The 27,281-nt window shown below is 47.6% G+C and overlaps 1 protein-coding gene across 10 annotated transcripts in view; it reads left to right on the top strand.

Annotated features, from left to right (window-relative positions):
• LOC125883955 (gastrula zinc finger protein XlCGF57.1-like) overlaps nucleotides 1–27,281 on the top strand; it is a 77,209-nt gene that overhangs the window by 44,154 nt on the left and 5,774 nt on the right. For 6 of the 10 annotated variants that reach the window (XM_049568629.1, XM_049568628.1, XM_049568627.1 and 3 more), the window contains exon 2: nucleotides 903–2,650. The exons of the other annotated variants lie outside the window; for them this stretch is intronic. In XM_049568629.1, the coding sequence (XP_049424586.1) occupies nucleotides 903–2,404 (1,502 nt within the window). In that variant the 3' untranslated portion in view covers nucleotides 2,405–2,650. Of the gene's footprint in view, nucleotides 1–902; nucleotides 2,651–27,281 lie in introns of those variants that run through there. 10 annotated transcript variants of the gene reach the window in all.

Here is a 27,281-nt window from a genome sequence, read left to right as displayed (position 1 = left end):
TCAGTGTTTTTATTTAGGCAAAAAAGTAACAAAGTATCTAGTAACTGTAATAATAGATATTTGATTTGAATTGTAAGCATTACACTTACTCACTCAGAAAGTTAAGTAAGAAAACGACAGTAATCCGTTACTTTATAATTAGTTACCCCCAACACTGAAGTTCGAAAAGTTGCCACCACAGTTGCAGCTTGAAGTCATGTTGGTATTAAAAAATATTGTGACGGTATTAAAAAAGGTATTAAAGTATTAAATTCAACTTAATAATTTCTGTATAAACCCTGTTCTGATGGCTGCTTCCAGCAGCATAACGCACCATGTCACAAAGCTCACATCATCTCAAACATGACAGTGAGTTCACTGTACTCCAATGGCCTCCACAGTCACCAGATCTCAGTCCAATAGAGCACCTTTGGGATGTGCTGGAACAGGAGATTCTCATCATGGATGTGCAGCCGACAAATCTGCAGCAGCTGTGTGATGTCATCATGTCAATATGGACCAACATCTCTGAGGAATGTTTCCAGCACCTTGTTGAGTCTGTGACACCAAGAATTAAAAAGGGGGTCCAACCTGGTACCAGCAGGGTGTACCTAATAATCAGACTTGACTCACAGCAAACTCTGGCATCCCATGGACAGTCATTCTCACATAATTCACATAAGCCTGAACAAAGGAAGAGCTGCACTGGAGCCTCCAAACATGACAAGAGTCTCAATGGATGTTAATGATTGCTGCGAAAATGAAAGCTTAGCTCAACCTCACTCACTCTGACACAGCTGAGTGAACACTGTGAAGCTGTTTGATGCTCAGAGATCTGTAGAAGTTCAGTAAGGAGTTTTTGAGCTGTGATGTGAATGAACAACATTTCTCTGTAACATGTGTGTGTTTCCTGTTTCCTGCAGACGTCCAGCAGCTGTTGGTGGTGAAAGAAGAGGTTCCCCCTGAGCAGCAGGAGTGGAGCTCCAGTGTGGACCAGGAGGACCCAGAGCCTCCACACATTAAAGAGGAACAGGAGTTCACATCCACTCCTGTTCCTGTGAAGAGTGAAGATGATGAAGAGAAATCTCAGTCCTCACAGCTTCATCAAAGACACACTGAACAGATGGAAACAGAATCTGATGGAGAGGACTATAGAGGACCAGAACCAGCCAGGAACTCAGATCCAGATACACATTTACAACCTGAGGCTGATGACAGTGATGATTGGACAGAGGCCAGAGAACCTCAGTCAGGTTTCAACGCTCTGAAAAATGATAAAGTCCCCGTCAGTGATTTGAATGGTGGTAAAAAAACCCCACATAGCTGCTCTGAGTGTGGGAAAAGATTTCCTCAACGTGGAAATCTGAAGATACACATGAGCACTCACACAGGAGAAAAACCATATAGCTGCTCCGAGTGTGGGAAAGGATTTTCTCAACGTGGAAATCTGAAGATACACATCAGAACTCACACAGGAGAGAAACCATTTAGCTGCTCCAAGTGTGGGAAAAGATTTTCTCAAGTTGGACATCTGAAGCTACACATGAGGACTCACACAGGAGAAAAACCATATAGCTGCTCCGAGTGTGGGGAAAGATTTGGTCATCTTAGAAATCTGAAGCTACACATGAGCACTCACACAGGAGAGAAACCATTTAGCTGCTCCGAGTGTGGGAAAGGATATTCTCAACTTGGAACTCTGAAGAAACACATGAGCACTCACACAGGAGAAAAACCATATAGCTGCTCTGAGTGTGGAAAAAGATTTGGTCAACTTGGAAATCTGAAAGAACACATGAGCACTCACACAGGAGAAAAACCATATAGCTGCTCTGAGTGTGGGAAAAAATTTGGTCGAACTGGACATCTGAAGGTACACATGAGAATTCACACAAGAGAAAAACCATATAGCTGCTCCGAGTGTGGGAAAAGATTTGGTCACATTGGACAACTGAAAGAACACATGAACATGCATGCCGGAAAAAGGTGCTTCAGCTGTTCAGTTTGTCTGAAATCTTTTACACGGAAAGAGACCTTGAATACACACATGAGAACTCACACTGGAGAGAAACCATACAGCTGTTCCGAGTGTGGGCTTGGATTTTCTCACTTAGGTCATCTAAAGAGACACATGAGAACTCACACAGGAGAGAAACCATATAGCTGCTCTGAGTGTGGGAAAAGATTTGGTCAATCTGGAACTCTGAAGACACACATGAACATGCATACCGGAAAAAGGTGCTTCAGCTGTTCAGTTTGTCTGAAATCTTTTTCACAGAAAGGGACTTTGAAAGCACACATGAGAACTCACACTGGTGAGAAAGCTTTTCGCTGCAGTGTTTGTGACCAAAGATTTGCTTGGCGTAAACATTTCAGAAAACACAAGTGTGTTGTGAATGAGTCAGTCTCACTAGAATCACACTAAGGGGCATTAGAAGGGAGATTTTATTGTACCTGAACCGTACACTGATGACAATTGGAAGGAGACCAGAGAATTTCAGTCAATATAAAACTTTCTGAAAAATAAGTAAGCCCTAGTACGTTGTTTGAGACTTATTATGACCCAAAAATAGTTTATTTGTTCTGAGAGTTGTAAAAGATTGTTCGTCTGGGGTCTGAAGGAACACATGAGGATCCCTACGGGAGAGAAACTATTAAATTAGTGAAACAAGATTCTCACTGAAGTAAAACTTAATTTGTCACATGAGCTTTAGTTAAGGGGACAAATCTTTCAGCTGTTGTGTGTGTGTGTGTGTGGGAGGGTTGAAGCTTTTGTCTCCGAGTTAAAGAATAAACCCTCAGGCTCAAGTGTATTTGAATCATTTATCTTCCTGCGTGTGTTTTTGAGGTAACCTGTAATTTCAGTAACACTTCTAGACTTTTATTTTGAAGCTCAGCAACTCATCTGCTCTGGAAGCTGTATTCTTCACTGTGGCTAACGTCACACTGTTTGAGCAGGATGACATCTCTGTGGGCTCCTGCTCATGCAGGGGTGGAAGGAAATGAAAAAGCAAATATAACAATCATTAAAACAACATTTGAGTGACGTGCAAGTGTCACTAAGGAATATTCAGTGCAGGCAGATTACAGAGTGGGATCCCAAGGCAAGAGATGATCATTACCCATCTGAGGAGAGGACATACTGGATTATATGACACCCTCTCTTAGGGCTGGGCGATGTAATGACTGTGTTCGATATATTGATGTATTTTCAATCAAGATATGAATTTAGATAATACCGTTTAAATCTATATAGAGTCAAGTTGTGTAACATAACGTGTACCAGTGTGCTTCTTTTCTCTCTCACACTCCCAGCACAGCTCTGCCCCCTCACTCACAAGTTCTTCATCAGCAGTCAGAGAGACACAGAGCTGCTCCTCTGTTTCATCTGTCTGTTCATTAGTCTACAGTGAGACATTGGTCTGTATGTTACATGTGCTACACTACATCAGTTTGTGACGTTAATGAAATTACTGCGGTTGCACACATGTGACACAGACGTTTCATATACAAGACGCATATAACAAGGACAAAGTGTCTCTGTCTCCGTCCCTCCCTCGGCCTCTCTGTTGATGCTCTGCTTCAGGAGGTGGTCAGGCGTGCAAAGGCTTCTTCGGCCCCGGGGCCTAATGGAGTCCCCTACCGGGTTTATAAAGGTGCGCCTGATACCCTTAAATTTTTATGGAAACAGCTAAGAATAGTTTGGGAGAAGCAAGTTATACCAAGAGCATGGCGTAGGGCAGGGGGTGTCCTCATTCCTAAGGAGAAGGAGTCTGTGGACCTTAGCCAGTTCCGGATGATTTCTCTCTTGAATGTAGAGGGGAAGATTTTCTTTAGTGTAGTTGCGCAAAGATTAGCTAGCTACTTAGAAAGGAATAGCTTAATAGATACCATGGTGCAGAAGGCAGGAATACCAGGTTTTTCAGGGTGTTTCGAGCATACTAGCATGATCTGGCACCAGATTCAGGCAGCGAAGATTAAGAAAAGGGACCTGCATGTAGTATTTTTAGATCTTGCAAATGCGTTTGGTTCAGTACCGCACAGCCTCATTTGGAGTGCATTTGACTACTTCAGAGTGCCACAGGTAGTTGTTAATTTAGTGAAAGCATATTTTCAGGATATTAGGTTGTGTCTAAGTACGACAGGTTTCACAACAGGTTGGCAGAGGCTAGAAATAGGCATCATGGCAGGGTGTACAATTTCTCCGTTAGCATTTACTATGGCAATGGAAGTAATCATCAGGGCTTCTAAGTGGGTGGTAGGTGGAGAGAGACGACAGAAGGGGTTGCATCTTCCACCAGTTAGGGCTTACATGGATGACATGACACTGGTGACCACAACAATGCCATGTACAAAGAGGCTACTAGAGAAGGTAAATAAGAACCTCAAGTGGGCCAGTATGAAGATCAAGCCTAGTAAATCTAGAAGCATCTTGATATGTAGAGGGAAATTAAGTGATAGGAAGTTTGTCATAGATGATGAGGAAATCCCAACAATTAGGGAAAAGTCAGTAAAGAGCTTAGGTAGGTGGTACAATGTGGAATTGAATGATGAGGAACAGGTGGTGAAATTGAGGAAAGATGTGGCAGAAGGATTGGATAGAATAGAGAAATCTGAACTTCCAGGAAAGTTGAAGTTGTGGTGTTTGCAATTTGGGCTATATCCTAGGTTAATGTGGCCACTGTCAATTTATGAAATTCCAATATCTGTAGTGGAGAGAATTGAAAGGTCGGTTAGCTCCTATATTAGGAAGTGGTTGGGTGCTCCTAGGTGCCTAAGTAGTGTTGCATTGTATGGGAAAGGGATTCTTCAGCTGCCAGTATCTAGTTTAACAGAGGAATTTAAATGTACCAAGGTCAGGACAGAGCTCTTGCTATCTGGGAGTAAGGACGTGGTAGTTAGGAGTGTGGCTCCAAATCCAACCAAGGGGAGGAAGTGGAACCCAATCGGCAGTTCAGGAGGCAGAGGCAGCTCTTAGACATGCAGAGATTGTAGGTAATGTTCAGTTTGGCCCGGGAGGCCTGGGGCTTGGCTCAGGCAAACTGGTATGGAATAAAGCAGGTCTCAAAGATAAAAGAAAGCTGGTTGTAGAACAGATACGTAGACAGGAAGAGATGCTAAGGGGTGCAAAAGTAGTGGCCCAGGCTAAACAGGGACAGTGGTTGAATTGGGAAAATGTAGAGAAGAGGAAGCTTAGTTGGAGGGACCTGTGGAGTATGGAGGAGAATCGTATTAGATTCCTGGTAGGGGCTACATACGATGTGTTACCAACCCCCCAGAACCTAAAACTGTGGGTAAATGAGGACCCATCATGCCCATTGTGTTCACGTACCGCAACCTTAAAGCATATTTTGTCAGGCTGTAAAGTTAGCTTGTCACAAGGCCGATATACATGGCGACATAACCAGGTGTTGAAATGTTTAGCTGCAGGCATCGAAGGGAAACGAAGACAGGTGAATTCAGAAGGTGTTAAGGATAGGAGTTTAGTAATTCAGTTTGTCCGTGAGAGAAATACAGAAGGGATAAGTTAGTGAGGAGGCAAGGGTGTGGCCGCCTAGAAGGTGCTTGTGATTGGGAAATGCAAGTAGATTTAGGGGGAAAGCTTGTTGTTCCCCAGGAAATAGTTTGTACCAGGCAGAGGCCTGACTTAGTGTTGTGGTCAGTGAGTCAACGGATAGTTTATTTCATTGAGCTGACAGTTCCTTGGGAAGACTCAGTGGAAGAAGCCTATGAAAGAAAAAAGTTTAGATATGCAGACTTAGGAGCAGAAGCTGAGCAGCGAGGATGGAAGACTAGGATTTGTCCAGTGGAAGTGGGGTGTAGGGGATTCATAGCAAGATCAGCTGTCTCGCTCCTGGGGGAACTTGGAGTGCGGGGACAGAGTTTGAGGAAGACAGTGAGGGAAATGTCAGATGAAGCAATTAAATGCAGCCAGTTTATCTGTTACAGAAGAAATAATGTCATCTGGGGGCCAGCAGGGGGAACTACTAAGCAGGGCACATAACCCCTTGAGATCAGGTGGAGAGATCCACTTCCTGTCAGGAGAAATCCAGGAAGAGGAAGTATTTAAGTGTGGGAGTGGCCTATTTGAATCCATTTTGTTTGAGGCCATGCGGCAAGGTGAGTGTGTTTGCTGATCTTGTAAGTTCATTTAGCTCCTTTAACTTTATCTTATATTGGAGTTATGCTATGTAGCATGTGAAATAGAGTATGGTGAATGTGTTAGGAAAGGTAGTGTCAGCCCTGCTTCTACTTAGAGCTCGCATGTACAGAGCCTGGGCTTGGTTGAAGATGGCAGTGCTGCTTGGGCTGAGAAAGCCATGTGTGGGCTGAGAAAGCCATGTGTAAGTAAGGTAAAGGAGGTTGTTTGGTTAGTGTGGAGAGCAGTGAGACCTGGCATTAGGGGAGTGTCTCTGGGACGCCAGAGATCACTGTCTAGCCTCCTGGAGGTGTCATGGGACCAACTAGACGAAACACTGGTGAAAGGAGGTTCCCACCCGATGACCCCAAAGACATGCTAGTTATCGCTGCTCATTGGTTTGTATAGTTAAGTCTTGCCATATTAGCTTATCATAGGGCTTAGGTTTTTCACTGAGTGTTGATCCTTTCTCTAGAGCACAAGCTTCTTGTGTTTTATTTGAATACTGTACATAAATAAGATTAATAGAATAAATAAATAAAAAGATTTAAAACATTTTTCAGCTCTCGATTCATCTGAAAGGCCAACAGATAGAAAATGACTTTTCAACTCCTCCCACAAAGACTTTTAATTGTTCCAAACTACAGTGGATTGAGATCTACTTGATACTTTTGTACTCATGTTATAGTTTAGTGCCCTGTGCTGCCACCCTTTAAACCGCTGTAGCTCCAGTGCTGTGTGCAAAAACATTCATGTACAGCCCTGCTGTTTATTTTACATAGTTTTTCATTTACATGTAGTGCAGCTGTAAATTTTAAAGCAGATTAAAAAAAAATTCCCTGTCTCTGCCTTTTATTTTGATCACAGTCTGTTTTTTTTTAAAACTGCTTGTGGCATCTCAAATGTGGCTTTGACTTGCAGCTGGAAACAAGTCAAACAAGTCAAGTGACGAGGCTCTGTTGTACAGCGCTGATCTCTAACCAGTTTCTATTGATCGAAAAGCTAAATGCTGACGTGTGTCACTGGATAAGAGGCAGCTTTTAGTGACTGATGGTACCAGATAAAAAGTTAGAAGTTTATCGAAGTTATAACATGTCATCCTCTTCTGTTCATGACTGTAGATTTTTGTATTTTATTTCTGGCACAAGAGATATTTATGACACTACTTTTTGCGCCTAATTTGCAAATTCAGTAACACTTCCGGACTTTTATTTTGAAGCTCAGCAACCGATTTGCCACGGAAGCTGTATTCTTTACTGTGGCTAACTTCACACTGTGAACAAGATGGTGTCTGGCAGAACCGGGGCTGCATTCGAAAGGCCCACTGGCATACTGCATACTACTACTACGTACTACCACTAGATACTTCTCCTACCTACGAAACAAGTTGGGTCCATTCAGACATACTAAAAGATTGGTGGGAAAACACCCCATCTGCTGGCAGAGCAGAGGTACTACCTACGAAAGCACCCCATCTGCTGGCTTGGCTGAGGTACTGCACCAAAATCTGAACGCACCTGTGACTATTGAAATTGCCCAAAATGAAGCTGGCCACTCTTTACCCACCAGCAACATGTCTGCAAGCTCTCTCATGCTTCTCAACATGCAAAATGCGAGGTGTAGGCAAGCCAGAGCTCGCAGACGCCTCCTTTTGCACACAATAATTAATTCACTGCCACAGTAAGCAATGACATGACATGCCACACTCAAAAACTTAAACTTTGCACTTTGAAGATCCTTTGTATTGTTTTTGAAATAATCCAACCTGTTATCGTGATGACAACCATCATCATTACTTCAATCAATCAATCTTTATTTATAAAGCACTTTTTATACATAAATGTAGCACAAAGTGTTTTACAAGGTTAAAAAGAATAGCAATATCTAGATACAGCATTTCCACCAGCACATTCTGTCATGTGTGTAGGCTGAGTCACTTTGAACACCTGTCACCTCACACAGTACAGTGACATCCAATAAAACTGCTCTGCCATGATGAACTTTCATTATGCCAAACTTAATCATCTGTTTTAACAGAGCTAGTATTTATTATTATCATTACTTATGTTATTATTGTTGTTTGTTGTTGTCTTTTGAATGTCAAATGAATGTGAATGTCCAATATCAAACTAACTTAATACCGGTATAAAACAGACCACTTTATTCATAATCATATTTGCAGAAATACATTTTTGACTAATGAAAACTGTGTGTGTTGATCATTGTATATTTGTGCAACTTAAATCTTTAGCTTGTTGCACATAATGAAGGAGGCGTACAGACCTGTGCAGCCACAACAATGCGACATTATACATGAAAAGGTCAAACAAACAGATTATATATATATTATATTATATACATATATACACATACATATATTACATATATATGATATATATATGTAATATACAGTACAGGCCAAAAGTTTGGACACACCTTCTCATTCAATGCGTTTTCTTTATTTTCATGACTATTTACATTGTAGATTCTCACTGAAGGCATCAAAACTATGAATGAACACATGTGGAGTTATGTACTTAACAAAAAAAGGTGAAATAACTGAAAACATGTTTTATATTCTAGTTTCTTCAAAATAGCCACCCTTTGCTCTGATTACTGCTTTGCACACTCTTGGCATTCTCTCCATGAGCTTCAAGAGGTAGTCACCTGAAATGGTTTCCACTTCACAGGTGTGCCTTATCAGGGTTAATTAGTGGAATTTCTTGCTTTATCAATGGGGTTGGGACCATCAGTTGTGTTGTGCAGAAGTCAGGTTAATACACAGCCGACAGCCCTATTGGACAACTGTTAAAATTCATATTATGGCAAGAACCAATCAGCTAACTAAAGAAAAGCAGTGGCCATCATTACTTTAAGAAATGAAGGTCAGTCAGTCCGGAAAATTGCAAAAACTTTAAATGTGTCCCCAAGTGGAGTCGCAAAAACCATCAAGCGCTACAACGAAACTGGCACACATGAGGACCGACCCAGGAAAGGAAGACCAAGAGTCACCTCTGCTTCTGAGGATAAGTTCATCCGAGTCACCAGCCTCAGAAATGGCAAGTTAACAGCAGCTCAGATCAGAGACCAGATGAATGCCACACAGAGTTCTAGCAGCAGACCCATCTCTAGAACAACTGTTAAGAGGAGACTGCGCGAATCAGGCCTTCATGGTCAAATAGCTGCTAGGAAACCACTGCTAAGGAGAGGCAACAAGCAGAAGAGATTTGTTTGGGCCAAGAAACACAAGGAATGGACATTAGACCAGTGGAAATCTGTACTTTGGTCACAGCCTGCCACAGCGTGCCACAGTGTGCCACATGATGCCACAGCATGCCACATGATGCCACAGCATGCCACATGATGCCACAGCGTGCCACAGTGTGCCACATGATGCCACAGCCTGCCACAGCGTGCCACATGATGCCACATGATGCCACAGCCTGCCACAGTGTGCCACATGATGCCACATGATGCCACATGATGCCACAGCGTGCCACATGATGCCACATGATGCCACAGCGTGCCACATGATGCCACATGATGCCACAGCGTGCCACATGATGCCACAGCCTGCCACATGATGCCACAGCGTGCCACAGCATGCCACATGATGCCACATGATGCCACAGCCTGCCACAGCGTGCCACATGATGCCACAGCCTGCCACAGCGTGCCACATGATGCCACATGATGCCACATGATGCCACAGCGTGCCACATGATGCCACATGATGCCACAGCCTGCCACATGATGCCACATGATGCCACATGATGCCACAGCGTGCCACATGATGCCACATGATGCCACAGCCTGCCACATGATGCCACAGCGTGCCACATGATGCCACAGCCTGCCACATGATGCCACAGCCTGCCACATGATGCCACAGCCTGCCACATGATGCCACAGCCTGCCACATGATGCCACAGCGTGCCACATGATGCCACAGCGTGCCACATGATGCCACATGATGCCACAGCCTGCCACATGATGCCACAGCCTGCCACATGATGCCACAGCGTGCCACATGATGCCACAGCCTGCCACATGATGCCACAGCCTGCCACATGATGCCACAGCGTGCCACATGATGCCACATGATGCCACAGCCTGCCACATGATGCCACAGCATGCCACATGATGCCACATGATGCCACAGCGTGCCACATGATGCCACATGATGCCACAGCCTGCCACATGATGCCACAGCGTGCCACATGATGCCACAGCGTGCCACATGATGCCACATGATGCCACATGATGCCACAGCCTGCCACATGATGCCACATGATGCCACATGATGCCACAGCGTGCCACATGATGCCACAGCGTGCCACATGATGCCACATGATGCCACATGATGCCACAGCGTGCCACATGATGCCACATGATGCCACATGATGCCACAACCTGCCACATGATGCCACAGCGTGCCACATGATGCCACAGCGTGCCACATGATGCCACAGCGTGCCACATGATGCCACAGCCTGCCACATGATGCCACATGATGCCACAACCTGCCACATGATGCCACAGCGTGCCACATGATGCCACAGCGTGCCACATGATGCCACATGATGCCACATGATGCCACAGCGTGCCACATGATGCCACAGCCTGCCACATGATGCCACATGATGCCACAGCCTGCCACATGATGCCACAGCATGCCACAGCCTGCCACATGATGCCACAGCCTGCCACAGCGTGCCACATGATGCCACAGCCTGCCACAGCGTGCCACATGATGCCACAGCCTGCCACAGCCTGCCACATGATGCCACAGCCTGCCACATGATGCCACAGCGTGCCACATGATGCCACATGATGCCACAGCGTGCCACATGATGCCACAGCGTGCCACATGATGCCACAGCGTGCCACATGATGCCACAGCGTGCCACATGATGCCACAGCATGCCACAGCGTGCCACATGATGCCACAGCCTGCCACATGATGCCACAGCGTGCCACATGATGCCACAGCGTGCCACAGCCTGCCACAGCGTGCCACATGATGCCACAGCCTGCCACATGATGCCACAGCGTGCCACATGATGCCACAGCCTGCCACATGATGCCACAGCGTGCCACATGATGCCACAGCGTGCCACATGATGCCACAGCGTGCCACATGATGCCACATGATGCCACAGCGTGCCACATGATGCCACATGATGCCACAGCCTGCCACATGATGCCACAGCCTGCCACATGATGCCACAGCGTGCCACAGCCTGCCACATGATGCCACAGCGTGCCACAGCCTGCCACATGATGCCACAGCGTGCCACAGCCTGCCACATGGTGCCACAGCGTGCCACAGCCTGCCACATGATGCCACAGCCTGCCACAGCGTGCCACATGATGCCACAGCGTGCCACAGCCTGCCACATGGTGCCACAGCGTGCCACAGCCTGCCACATGATGCCACAGCCTGCCACAGCCTGCCACATGATGCCACATGATGCCACATGGTGCCACAGCCTGCCACAGCCTGCCACATGATGCCACAGCCTGCCACAGCCTGCCACATGATGCCACATGATGCCACAGCCTGCCACATGATGCCACAGCGTGCCACATGATGCCACATGATGCCACAGCGTGCCACATGATGCCACAGCGTGCCACATGATGCCACAGCCTGCCACATGATGCCACAGCCTGCCACATGATGCCACAGCGTGCCACAGCCTGCCACATGGTGCCACAGCGTGCCACAGCCTGCCACATGATGCCACAGCGTGCCACAGCCTGCCACATGGTGCCACAGCGTGCCACAGCCTGCCACATGATGCCACAGCCTGCCACATGATGCCACAGCCTGCCACAGCCTGCCACATGATGCCACAGCGTGCCACATGATGCCACAGCCTGCCACAGCCTGCCACATGGTGCCACAGCGTGCCACAGCCTGCCACATGATGCCACAGCCTGCCACATGATGCCACAGCCTGCCACAGCCTGCCACATGATGCCACAGCGTGCCACATGATGCCACAGCCTGCCACAGCCTGCCACATGATGCCACAGCCTGCCACATGATGCCACAGCGTGCCACATGATGCCACATGATGCCACAGCGTGCCACATGATGCCACAGCGTGCCACATGATGCCACAGCGTGCCACAGCGTGCCACATGATGCCACAGCCTGCCACATGATGCCACAGCGTGCCACATGATGCCACAGCGTGCCACAGCCTGCCACATGATGCCACAGCCTGCCACAGCCTGCCACAGCGTGCCACATGATGCCACAGCCTGCCACATGATGCCACAGCCTGCCACAGCGTGCCACATGATGCCACAGCCTGCCACATGATGCCACAGCGTGCCACATGATGCCACAGCGTGCCACATGATGCCACAGCGTGCCACATGATGCCACATGATGCCACAGCGTGCCACATGATGCCACATGATGCCACAGCCTGCCACATGATGCCACAGCCTGCCACATGATGCCACAGCGTGCCACAGCCTGCCACATGATGCCACAGCGTGCCACAGCCTGCCACATGATGCCACAGCCTGCCACATGATGCCACAGCGTGCCACAGCCTGCCACATGATGCCACAGCGTGCCACAGCCTGCCACAGCCTGCCACATGATGCCACAGCGTGCCACAGCCTGCCACAGCCTGCCACATGATGCCACAGCCTGCCACAGCGTGCCACATGATGCCACAGCGTGCCACAGCCTGCCACATGATGCCACATGATGCCACAGCGTGCCACATGATGCCACAACCTGCCACAGCCTGCCACATGATGCCACAGCCTGCCACAGCCTGCCACATGATGCCACAGCGTGCCACAGCCTGCCACATGATGCCACATGATGCCACAGCGTGCCACATGATGCCACAACCTGCCACAGCCTGCCACAGCGTGCCACATGATGCCACAGCGTGCCACAGCCTGCCACATGATGCCACATAATGCCACAGCGTGCCACATGATGCCACAGCGTGCCACATAATGCCACAGCGTGCCACATGATGCCACAGCGTGCCACATGATGCCACAGCGTGCCACATGATGCCACAACCTGCCACAGCCTGCCACAAGGTGTCTTTGTCACAGCTGGACTTCCTCCGACCTACATAACTTAACTAGATACTGTTGAATACCATGTTGTCTCAAGTGCAATTTTCCTCTTTATTTTCATTGAATATCATCTGTATTATCATTGATAATACTATTAAATGCAAAACTTGTATTAATCTTGTTTATCAGCTTCTCCTAAGTAGTGGTATGATGAGCACAATTAGCCTACATAGCTGTTTATTGTAGGTGTTAAGAGATTCCTTGCATCAGAGTATTACTAAACACAGTAAATGACATTCATTCATTAACATTAATGCGGAAGAGATATGTAGAAGACTTTTTCAAGACAATTAAAATTTGGATTTTGACTGCTGCAAACCTACATTTTACTGGGTTATTGGGACTCCTCTTAGAGGATCAAGTCTATATCCCTTGCGTCGGATGAGTCTAGATCCAAGAGGTGACATTAGGCTGTAAAGGGGCTCCTTGACACCGTTTTATTCACACTTCACGCTCAGTCGTCATACAATATTGTATTTTGTAAAGCTCATGCCTGACACTATAGCTGTTTTAAACATAATATTGTATTTTGTAATGTATTTTAGGAGTCCTGGTAGCGTTTCCTGGTAGAAAAGTTGTTTTAAGCATATGACTGTGGCATCATGTGCAATCATGTTGCACGCTGTAGCATCATGTGGCACGCTGTGGCGTCATGTGGCAGGCTGTGGCATAATGTGGCATCATGTGGCACGCTGTGGCATCATGTGGCACGCTGTGGCATCATGTGGCAGGCTGTGGCATCATGTGGCATCATGTGGCACGCTGTGGCATCATGTGGCATCATGTGGCATCATGCGGCACGCTGTGGCATCATGTGGCACGCTGTGGCATCATGTGGCATCATGTGGCATCATGTGGCATCATGTGGCACGCTGTGGCATCATGTGGCACGCTGTGGCATCATGTGGCACGCTGTGGCATCATGTGGCAGGCTGTGGCATCATGTGGCACGCTGTGGCATCATGTGGCATCATGTGGCACGCTGTGGCATCATGTGGCAGGCTGTGGCATCATGTGGCACGCTGTGGCATCATGTGGCAGGCTGTGGCATCATGTGGCAGGCTGTGGCACGCTGTGGCATCATGTGGCACGCTGTGGCATCATGTGGCAGGCTGTGGCACGCTGTGGCATCATGTGGCACGCTGTGGCATCATGTGGCACGCTGTGGCATCATGTGGCAGGCTGTGGCATCATGTGGCACGCTGTGGCACGCTGTGGCATCATGTGGCAGGCTGTGGCATCATGTGGCAGGCTGTGGCATCATGTGGCACGCTGTGGCATCATGTGGCAGGTTGTGGCATCATGTGGCAGGCTGTGGCACGCTGTGGCATCATGTGGCACGCTGTGGCATCATGTGGCACGCTGTGGCATCATGTGGCAGGCTGTGGCATCATGTGGCACGCTGTGGCATCATGTGGCACGCTGTGGCATCATGTGGCACGCTGTGGCATCATGTGGCACGCTGTGGCATCATGTGGCAGGCTGTGGCATCATGTGGCACGCTGTGGCATCATGTGGCACGCTGTGGCATCATGTGGCACGCTGTGGCATCATGTGGCAGGCTGTGGCACGCTGTGGCATCATGTGGCAGGCTGTGGCAGGCTGTGGCATCATGTGGCACGCTGTGGCATCATGTGGCACGCTGTGGCATCATGTGGCAGGCTGTGGCATCATGTGGCAGGCTGTGGCATCATGTGGCAGGCTGTGGCACGCTGTGGCAGGATGTGGCAGGCTGTGGCATCATGTGGCACGCTGTGGCATCATGTGGCAGGCTGTGGCATCATGTGGCAGGCTGTGGCATCATGTGGCAGGCTGTGGCATCATGTGGCAGGCTGTGGCACGCTGTGGCATCATGTGGCAGGCTGTGGCATCATGTGGCAGGCTGTGGCATCATGTGGCAGGCTGTGGCATCATGTGGCAGGCTGTGGCACGCTGTGGCACGCTGTGGCAGGATGTGGCAGGCTGTGGCATCATGTGGCACGCTGTGGCATCATGTGGCAGGCTGTGGCATCATGTGGCAGGCTGTGGCACGCTGTGGCACGCTGTGGCATCATGTGGCATCATGTGGCACGCTGTGGCATCATGTGGCACGCTGTGGCATCATGTGGCATCATGTGGCATCATGTGGCACGCTGTGGCATCATGTGGCATCATGTGGCACGCTGTGGCATCATGTGGCAGGCTGTGGCATCATGTGGCATCATGTGGCATGCTGTGGCATCATGTGGCACGCTGTGGCATCATGTGGCACGCTGTGGCATCATGTGGCAGACTGTGGCATCATGTGGCATCATGTGGCATCATGTGGCATCATGTGGCATCATGTGGCAGGCTGTGGCATCATGTGGCATCATGTGGCATCATGTGGCAGGCTGTGGCATCATGTGGCATCATGTGGCACGCTGTGGCATCATGTGGCACGTTGTGGCATCATGTGGCACGCTGTGGCATCATGTGGCATCATGTGGCAGGCTGTGGCATCATGTGGCATCATGTGGCATGCTGTGGCATCATGTGGCACGCTGTGGCATCATGTGGCACGCTGTGGCATCATGTGGCATCATGTGGCAGGCTGTGGCATCATGTGGCATCATGTGGCACGCTGTGGCATCATGTGGCATCATGTGGCATCATGTGGCAGGCTGTGGCACGCTGTGGCATCATGTGGCACGCTGTGGCATGATGTGGCACGCTGTGGCATCATGTGGCATCATGTGGCATGCTGTGGCATCATGTGGCATCATGTGGCATCATGTGGCATCATGTGGCAGGCTGTGGCATCATGTGGCACGCTGTGGGATCATGTGGCACGCTGTGGCATCATGTGGCATCATGCGGCATCATGTGGCAGGCTGTGGCATCATGTGGCATCATGTGGCATCATGTGGCATCATGTGGCAGGCTGTGGCATCATGTGGCACGCTGTGGCATCATGTGGCACGTTGTGGCATCATGTGGCACGCTGTGGCATCATGTGGCACGCTGTGGCATCATGTGGCACGTTGTGGCATCATGTGGCACGTTGTGGCATCATGTGGCACGCTGTGGCATCATGTGGCATCATGTGGCAGGCTGTGGCATCATGTGGCATCATGTGGCATGCTGTGGCATCATGTCGCACGCTGTGGCATCATGTGGCACGCTGTGGCATGATGTGGCATCATGTGGCATCATGTGGCAGGCTGTGGCATCATGTGGCACGCTGTGGCATCATGTGGCATCATGTGGCATCATGTGGCAGGCTGTGGCACGCTGTGGCATCATGTGGCACGCTGTGGCATCATGTGGCACGCTGTGGCATCATGTGGCACGCTGTGGCATCATGTGGCAGGCTGTGGCATCATGTGGCATCATGTGGCATCATGTGGCAGGCTGTGGCATCATGTGGCATCATGTGGCATCATGTGGCAGGCTGTGGCATCATGTGGCATCATGTGGCATCATGTGGCATCATGTGGCAGGCTGTGGCATCATGTGGCACACTGTGGCATCATGTGGCATCATGTGGCACGCTGTGGCATCATGTGGCACGTTGTGGCATCATGTGGCACGCTGTGGCATCATGTGGCATCATGTGGCAGGCTGTGGCATCATGTGGCATGCTGTGGCATCATGTGGCACGCTGTGGCATCATGTGGCACGCTGTGGCATCATGTGGCATCATGTGGCATCATGTGGCAGGCTGTGGCATCATGTGGCACGCTGTGGCATCATGTGGCATCATGTGGCATCATGTGGCAGGCTGTGGCATCATGTGGCATCATGTGGCACGCTGTGGCATCATGTGGCACGCTGTGGCATCATGTGGCATCATGTGGCAGGCTGTGGCACGCTGTGGCATCATGTGGCATCATGTGGCACGCTGTGGCATCATGTGGCACGCTGTGGCATCATGTGGCATCATGTGGCAGGCTGTGGCATCATGTGGCACGCTGTGGGATCATGTGGCACGCTGTGGCATCATGTGGCATCATGCGGCACGCTGTGGCATGCTGTGGCATCATGTGGCACGCTGTGGCATCATGTGGCATCATGCGGCACGCTGTGGCACGCTGTGGGATCATGTGGCACGCTGTGGCATCATGTGGCAGGCTGTGGCATCATGTGGCAGGCTGTGGCATCATGTGGCACGCTGTGGCATCATGTGGCATCATGTGGCAGGTTGTGGCATCATGTGGCACGCTGTGGCAGGCTGTGGCATCATGTGGCAGGCTGTGGCATCATGTGGCAGGCTGTGGCATCATGTGGCACGCTGTGGCATCATGTGGCATCATGTGGCAGGCTGTGGCATCATGTGGCACGCTGTGGCATCATGTGGCATCATGTGGCATCATGTGGCACGCTGTGGCAGGCTGTGGCATCATGTGGCATCATGTGGCAGGTTGTGGCATCATGTGGCAGGCTGTGGCATCATGTGGCATCATGTGGCAGGCTGTGGCATCATGTGGCACGCTGTGGCATCATGTGGCATCATGTGGCAGGCTGTGGCATCATGTGGCATCATGTGGCATCATGTGGCAGGCTGTGGCATCATGTGGCATCATGTGGCATCATGTGGCATCATGTGGCATCATGTGGCACGCTGTGGCATCATGTGGCATCATGTGGCACGCTGTGGCATCATGTGGCATCATGTGGCAGGTTGTGGCATCATGTGGCATCATGTGGCATCATGTGGCATCATGTGGCACGCTGTGGCATCATGTGGCATCATGTGGCACGCTGTGGCATCATGTGGCATCATGTGGCATCATGTGGCAGGTTGTGGCATCATGTGGCATCATGTGGCATCATGTGGCATCATGTGGCATCATGTGGCAGGTTGTGGCATCATGTGGCACGCTGTGGCATCATGTGGCATCATGTGGCAGGCTGTGGCATCATGTGGCACGCTGTGGCATCATGTGGCATCATGTGGCAGGTTGTGGCATCATGTGGCAGGCTGTGGCATCATGTGGCACGCTGTGGCATCATGTGGCATCATGTGGCACGCTGTGGCATCATGTGGCATCATGTGGCATCATGTGGCACGCTGTGGCATCATGTGGCATCATGTGGCATCATGTGGCACGCTGTGGCATCATGTGGCATCATGTGGCAGGTTGTGGCATCATGTGGCATCATGTGGCATCATGTGGCATCATGTGGCATCATGTGGCACGCTGTGGCATCATGTGGCATCATGTGGCAGGTTGTGGCATCATGTGGCATCATGTGGCATCATGTGGCATCATGTGGCACGCTGTGGCATCATGTGGCATCATGTGGCATCATGTGGCATCATGTGGCACGCTGTGGCATCATGTGGCATCATGTGGCATCATGTGGCAGGTTGTGGCATCATGTGGCAGGTTGTGGCAGGCTTTGGCACTGCGTAGCAACCGTTATGTTAAGATATTTCATAATTATAATTATATTATATAATTATAATTGTATTTCATATTAGATATGTAAAACAAGCAATACAACCAAGGAAATATAGAAAACAAGAACAATATAAGCACAGGTAAATATAAAATATTAAATATAAGAATAAGAATAGTACAATATGTACAGTATTTTACATTCACATTTACGCAGTGGAACAGATATTAATATATATTTAGATAATATTAACAGGTGCAAAACAACGAGAAACTGTGCAAAACTTTGTACATTAAAATGTGTAAACAAGTAGCTGATTTTTCCCTTAATTTTTATTTTGTATTCATCATGACTCCACGGCGGAAGTGGAAAGCAGTCTGACTGTCTTAACAACAACACGGACCAGTGGGTTTTCCCAGGAAATGTGGCCCCGCCCTTATTGGCAGCGAGTCAAGGGAGGCGTTTCTGAACTGCCGAGCGGGTGCCAGGAGATGCCACAGATTGCCACAGACTGCCACAGATTGCCACTGCGGTGCCACTACCTGCCAATGCCACTGGGAGGATCTTGCTGTCTCTCGGAACACTTGCGCTTCAGAAGATCGACACTGTGTCGAGCAAACTGGCGACCAACTACTGGGCCTCAAAGGGCAACAAGAGCAACACCCCACAAAAGTGGAAATGCAGGAGTGTTGGGAACGAGGCAGAGGACAAAAGGCTAGCTTCGGGTGGGCAATCAGTATGCAGAGGATATGGGGATGGAAAATCTCTACGTGAGCCCAACAGTGGTAACTCCAGAAGTGGAACAATGGAAGCTTATTACACCACAAGTAGACTTGTACCTCCTGGACCTCAGGAAGACAGAGAAAGGGAAAATAGACTTGGTGCCCTCAGTATATTCAGATATACAGTGGTGGAAAAAAGTTTTCGGACACCCCATGCATTTGTGAAATATTGCATTAAGAATCACTCTTAGGTCTTCAAGTGCAATTTCTTTTAGTACAGTCACAGCCAAAATACTAAATAAATCCAAAAAAACCCATTAAAAACTTAAAATTGATTGGTTCCATAAAAATACATAAGAAATTTTGAGTATTGGGTCATTTTGGTACCAGTGATGAAGGTCGTTCTTTTTATTAAAAGACAATTTTTGTTGCCAAGCTTCGTGTCTACATAAAGCCAGCACATTTGAAAGTTCTTCAGACACAAAAATGGCGAAAACAAGGAACCTAACGCAGGAAACACGCCTGAAGATAAAGATTCTCAGCCAGGAAGGGTACAGCTGCCGCCAGATAGCCAGGAAGTGCAGATGCAGTCCTTCAGCAGTTGGATACACTCTGCAGAAATACAGACGAACCAACAGCTTGGAAGACAAACCAAGATCTGGGCGTCCAAGGGTTTCTTCAGCAAGAAATGACCGTATCCTGATCCGCATGTGCAGGCAAATCCGCTGAATGACATCACAGGAGCTTCAGCAGCAGTGGTCAAACCAAACTGGTGTCCAGTGTTCCACCCGCACTGTACGTGGCCGACTTTTAGATCATGGCTTAAGGTCCTACAAGGCTATCAAGAAGCCCCTGATCAATGAGAGACAGAGGTTAGCCCAGCGTCGTTGGGCCCAGGCACACAAGAACTGGACAGCCAGGAATTGGAAGAAGATTTTGTGGTCAGATGAGTCCAGTTTCCAGCTTTATCTTCCTCCTACTAATGTGAGGGTGCATGAAGGCCAGGCGAAGCATTATCTCCAGCATGTACAGTACCTACTGTCAAGCATGGTGGAGGCAGTATCATGGTTTGGGGATGCATGAGTGCTGCTGGTGTTGGTCATCTCACTGTCTGTGATGGCACATTGAACTCTACCAAGTATTGGACCATTCTCCAAACCCACATGCTCCCTTCTGCGCGTGCACTGTTCCGTCGAGGTAAAAACTGGATGTTTCAACAAGATAATGCCCCTTGCCACATCCAAGGCCAGTAGAACTTGGCTGCAGGAGCACAGTATCCAGGTCTTAGAGTGGCCAGCTCAATCCCCGGACATGAGCCCCATTGAAAATCTGTGGTGGATTATCAAAAGGTCTGTTTCAAAGCATAAACCAAAGAATTTAGAAGAATTAAAAGCAGTAATTCAAGAAGAATGGGACAAGATTACCCCTCAACAGTGTGAAAGGCTCGTGGGGAACATGCCAGCCAGGATTAGAGCTCTACTACGTGCCAGTGGCAGGACTACTAAATATTAATTTGATGATGTGATGGTTTATTTATTTTTTGTTCAGTTTTGAACACATTCTCTGTTATTTGTTGGCTTTGATACCGACAATGTTGAGAACTGACATATTGAAACTGTCAAGAATTTAGTTTTGTTAGTTTTTCTTGTAAACAATAAACAAAAAAATATAATTTGTATTTGTTTGTATCTGTCTAATGCAGCCACACCTTTTGAAACACAAAAAAGATTTTTCCACAAATATTTCATGATAATATTTGAGATTGTGTAAAATTTCAAGGGTGTCCGAAAACTTTTTTCCACCACTGTATACAGATGGGTCTGGGCTGCTTTCTCTGTTCCATGCAGAAAGGTTCATGTGGTAAAGCGGAGTTTACACTGTAGAGTTGTGGGCAGTGTTTTTGGCATTGAAGTGGATAGAAGAAAATAAACCAGGAAATACCCTAATATGCTGATTCTGTTTCAGTGCTAAGCAGCCTGACATCCTTCATATCCAGCCGTCAAGATATGCTGTTCCAGATTTTACAAGTACACGCCAGAGTCATACAGCAAGGTATGCGTATTGAATTTATGTGGGTATCGGCACATGCAGGTATAAAAGGGAATGAGGAGGTGGATAAACTGGCTAAACAAGCACTACAAAAGGAGACCATAAATACACGCATTTCGTTACATAAATCAGAGATCAAAACAATAATCTGGAATAAGTCAGTGGAGGAATGGCAGGGGAGGTGGGACAATGAAACAAGGGGAAGGTTCTTATATAGCTTTATCAGTAATATAAAGTCAACAGACAGGAATATAGGAAGGACAAGGAGGGAGGAGGTAATATGCAATAGGATTAAATTAGGTCATTTTAACGGTACACTACACAAAATAGGAAAACACCCAACTGGTTTATGTGTACACTGTCAGTCTGAGGAATCAATAACACATGCAATCACAGAATGCAACACTTACAGCCAAGAAAGACAGCATATGAAGGAGGAGTTGAGAAAAATTGGAATACATGAAATTAATGTTAAAACTTTGATAAGTCTGCCAAGTGGGCTGAGTACAAGAGTGTTTTTTGAATTCATTAGACGGACAGGTTTACACAATAGAATCTAATCTGTGATTCACACTCCGGAGCAGAAGGTGGCCGTAATGCACTTAAAGACAAGAAGAAGAAGAAGAAGAAGAAGAAGAAGAAGAAGAAGGAGAAGAAGGAGAAGAAGGAGCAAACTGGCTCGAACGTAACATCGCCACTACAATCCATACTACTTGGCCTTTCGGGCGCAGCCCAGGTGTTAGCAGAGTGTCTTTGTTGTGTTTTTTAAAAGTGTGAAAATGTCTAAAGTCCAAATGCTGAGATCGTTGTTGAAGCAGCGACTAACTGCGGCTGATGGAGAGATATTTGGGCTGTTTGAAAGAACGATAGCAGAGTACGAGGAGGAACTTTGTCGATCAAAAGAGGAGAACGAGCGACAACGGAAACTACTGGACGCTGTTTTCAACCCTCAGCTTCGGTTACACAGAGCAGGTTTGTTCATTAAACATTACAAGTTCATTATTAATAATATAACTGCAGCTTTGTTCAATAAATATTCACTCTGTCGACGTTTAAAGCCACGTTAGCTTCTCTGGTGTCGTTAGCTTCTCTGGTGCCGTTAGCTTCTCTGGTGCCGTTAGCTTCTCTGGTGCCGTTAGCTTCTCTGGTGCCGTTAGCTTCTGTGGTGTCGTTAGCTTCTCTGGTGTCGTTAGCTTCTCTGGTGTCGTTAGCTTCTCTGGTGTCGTTAGCTTCTCTGGTGTCGTTAGCTTCTCTGGTGCCGTTAGCTTCTGTGGTGTCGTTAGCTTCTCTGGTGTCGTTAGCTTCTCTGGTGCCGTTAGCTTCTCTGGTGTCGTTAGCTTCTCTGGTGCCGTTAGCTTCTCTGGTGCCGTTAGCTTCTCTGGTGTCGTTAGCTTCTCTGGTGCCGTTAGCTTCTGTGGTATCGTTAGCTTCTCTGGTGTCGTTAGCTTCTCTGTTGTCGTTAGCTTCTCTGGTGTCGTTAGCTTCTCTGGGGCCGTTAGCTTCTCTGGTGCAGTTAGCTTCTGTGGTATCGTTAGCTTCTCTGGTGTCGTTAGCTTCTCTGTTGTCGTTAGCTTCTCTGGTGTCGTTAGCTTCTCTGGGGCCGTTAGCTTCTCTGTTGTCGTTAGCTTCTCTGGTGCCGTTAGCTTCTCTGTTGTCGTTAGCTTCTCTGGTGCCGTTAGCTTCTCTGGTGTCGTTAGCTTCTTTGGGGCTGTTAGCTTCTCTGGTGCCGTTAGCTTCTGTGGGGCCGTTAGCTTCTCTGTTGTCGTTAGCTTCTCTGGTGCCGTTAGCTTCTCTGGTGTTGTTAGCTTCTGTGGTGCCGTTAGCTTCTGTGGTGCCGTTAGCTTCTCTGGTGTTGTTAGCTTCTCTGGTGTCGTTAGCTTCTCTGGTGCCGTTAGCTTCTCTGGTGCCGTTAGCTTCTCTGGTGTTGTTAGCTTCTCTGGTGTCGTTAGCTTCTCTGGTGCCGTTAGCTTCTCTGGTGCTGTTAGCTTCTCTGGTGCCGTTAGCTTCTTGTAGTGTAAAAGTCAGAAACCCTCATCAAGTGTTAGACTATATAGGTTGGATAAGATACAAATAGCTATATAACCATGTTTGTGTGTAGACTGTTACAAAAACTAATACTGCATTTATGTGTAATATGTAATATAACGGTGTGAACTCTTAGTGACACCTCAGTTTTGAACTCTTATTGACATATATAACCTATCACGCTCTGTGTAATGATAAGCACATGCACTCACATGACATGCACTCACATGATATTATGAACTTACAGGGAACTTCCTATAATTCACCATACACTGTGTAGTGATATAATGCAGTAACCTACACTCACATGATGTTGTGAACTTAGGGTGACACTCATACAAGTTACCACGTGCTGTGTGATGAAGATAGCACACTCACTTGATTGTACTGCCTAATGCACTTAAGAGTTTATATTACACGGGAAAGATCACACACACACTCAAATGACTGTATTGCTTAATGTGTACGTAATGGTTCATGTCACACGGGAGCACGAGGGACTGTAGCATGTGAGTCCCCAGAGATCACATGCTTTTTAAAAAATGGAGTGGGAGCGAGTCCGGAAATACTGGTGGCAGATTCCAGTTTGAGCCAGAAACAAAGGCAAAGTCTGCTACCAGTAAAAACGGATCGAGATGGGAAGGAAATGGGTGGAAATCTCGTCGACCTCCACCAGCATATAAGCCAGAGCGCTGAAAGCAGGTTTTCAGTCGTCCTCCGGAGGCTGACTCGTGAGTTTGTCTGTGTTATTGCCTGTGAACACAATAAACTCGATTGCACCAGATTCTGCCTATCTCCAGTGTTTGTCTAAGTACCTGCCAGCCAAACCTAAGATATGAAGTGACAAAAATCGGTGCCTGGAATTGGGCCAGATGGCTCCCGACCCTGTCCTTCGTGTTTCTTCCAAATCGTCTTCAGTTGTCTATTCAGTATCTTAGGTTCGACTGGCAGGAACTTAGAAAAACACTGGAGATAGGCAGGATCTGGTGCAATCGAGTTTATTGTGTTCACAGGCAACAACACAGACAAACTCACAAGTCAGCCTCCGGAGGCTGGCCCAATTCCAGTCACCGATTTTTGTCACTTCAATGTCTGAACCTTTGTCATAGGACGGACCATTCACACTGCTGTGACAAACATGGTATTAATCTCAACTGACATATAGGTCATAACCTCTGCATATGTGGAATACGTAACTGTTGCCAAGCAACACAATAACTAACCATCAATTTGATAAAATTGTACAACAACTGCAATCAAAAACCAAAATATTAACAGAGTAACACAATTTTCTAACAGAAAAAAAGTATGTTTTCCTATTACTGATTCCATGTGTTATCCGTGTGTGTGTGTGTGTGTGTGTGTGTGTGTGTGTGTGTGTGTGTGTGAGCGTCCTCTACGGCTCTAACTCTGCATCAAGGTACTAAAAACAGAGGTCTCACTGAGTCCAATAAAAATAAATAAAAACTATTTGTATTCGAATAAAATTCAAATTAGGTGTAAAAATGCAGGTTTTTTGAGTAACACCTCTAATTAAGAATATGTCAGTGTAAAAATAAGTATTCTTTAATTAGCCATAATAACTATGGATGTATATGCAATATTGGTTGATGTGTTTTCATAAATACAGCAATAAACATGTAACGAGGAACATCATTGAAAAGAAAATAACATACGAACAGCGATTATCTCATCAATGCTTAAACCAAAACTAATAAATTTCCTTTGAATGAATGGGGGTGAGGGGGTTTACTGTTGGTTCTCACTCACTCACTCACTCACTCACTCACACACACACAGTCCCTTTACTGTCTTTCTGCTCGAGTGGGCTGCTTGTCTGTTCTTCTGAGCTCCCAGATGTGATGGATCTGTATGGGCTCGGTCCGAACCGAGAATTACATCGGGCCCTGTCAAGTCTGGGCTTCGGGCCGCGTCTGGTTTTAATCAATACGGGGATAAATATGGCACACGCGCTCAACAGCATAATTAATAATTATAAGAAAATATACTTACTTTGATGTGCTACAACAGGTCTCTGCCCTCGCATGTCCCAGGAATTCGGAATCAAAATACCTTGATGTCACACAGCCATCCTCCAAATACCGAACATGTATGTCCATCTGTTGTTTTTTTGAACATGTATTAAGACTTTCGTCAAACATGAGGACGAACGGTCCAGCTTTGTTTACACTTGCAATGGAGTTCCTTCTTAAAGTATGGCGCTAAACCAAACTTGATGCTGTAGCTCGTCTTGTCCTTGCCACACGCAAAGTTTTTTGCTATCTCTGAATCCGTAAACATGTTCCTGAAGAGCTCTCCTATCCCCTCATTGGAGCTGTATGAGTGGTGTTTGGTTGCTGTTCCCAGGCACCACAGCACCTCAGCTCGCAATGTTGAAGTGGGGCATAGAGTTTGCTGTCTAACGTCTGTCGTCGTACGTCTACTCACGGTGCTACCGCTTGCAGTGGCTTGCGGGGGAGCGGTGGAGGTTTGCGGTGATGTAGCCGTTGCGCTACTGCAAAACATGGAAATTGGCAATTGCTCACTATGTCGGTGCATTCTTGATTGGTGGCCACTGGACTCCATGTGGGATCTGACAGCATTCACCCCCATCCAGGTGATATTTATTGTCAGGTAGGCTGTGGTGTTTAAACCATGCTCAGTTGGTACTAAGAAAATCTCCCCCACACCATTACACCAGCAGCAGCAGCCTGAAGCGTTGATACAAGGCAGGATGGATCCATGCTTCCATCTGAATGTGGTTTTTCCAATCTTCTATTGTCCAGTTTTGGTGAGAAAACCCGTGTGAATTGTAGCCTCAGTTTCCTGTTGTTAGCTGACAGGAGTGGCACCTGGTGTGGTCTTCTGCTGCTGTAGCCCATCTGCTTCAAGGTTGGACAAGGTGTTGTTGCTTCAGAGATGCTCTTCTGCACACCTTGGTTGGAACCAGTGCTTATTTGACTTCCTGTTGCCTTTCTATCATCTTGAACCAGAGAAGCTAACGGCACCACAGAAGCTAACGGCACCACAGAAGCTAACGGCACCACAGAAGCTAACGGCACCACAGAAGCTAACGGCACCACAGAAGCTAACGGCACCAGAAAAGCTAACGACACCAGAAAAGCTAACGACACCACAGAAGCTAATGACACCAAACCACAGAAGCTAACGGCACCAGAGAAGCTAACGGCACCAGAGAAGCTAACGACACCAGAGAAGCTAACGACACCACAGAAGCTAATGACAAAGAAGCTAATGACACCACACCACAGAAGCAAACGGCACCAGAGAAGCTAATGACACCACAGAAGCTAATGGTACCAGAGAAGCTAATGACACCACAGAAGCTAATGACACCAGAGAAGCTAATGACACCACAGAAGCTAATGGTACCAGAGAAGCTAACGACACCACACCAGAGAAGCTAACAACACCATAGAAGCTAATGACACCACACCAGAGAAGCTAATGGTACCAGAGAAGCTAACGACACCAGAGAATGAAGTGGCAAAAATCGGTGCCTGGAATTGGGCCTGACGGCTCCCGACCTTGCCCTCCTTGTTCCTTCTAAAATGTCTTCTGTTTTCAATTCAGTATCTGTAGTGTAAAAGTGTATTTTATCCGGCCTATATAGCATAAAAAACAAACAGTTGTATAACCATGTTCGTGTGTAGACTATTATAAAAACTATAGAAATGGGTGGAGATCTCTTCGACCTCCACCAGCATATAAGCCAGAGTACTGAAAGCAATTTTTCAGTCATCCTCTGGAGGATGACTGTGAGTACTGAAAGCAATTTTTCAGTCAGCCTCCCGAGGATGACTGAAAAATTGCTTTCAGTACTGTGGTATATGCTGGAGAAAGATCTCCACCATTCCTTC

This window comes from Epinephelus fuscoguttatus, linkage group LG23 (assembly GCF_011397635.1).
Source record: "Epinephelus fuscoguttatus linkage group LG23, E.fuscoguttatus.final_Chr_v1".
Taxonomy (NCBI): Eukaryota; Metazoa; Chordata; class Actinopteri; order Perciformes; family Serranidae; genus Epinephelus; species Epinephelus fuscoguttatus.
This window is presented reverse-complemented; position numbering and strand designations above follow the sequence as displayed.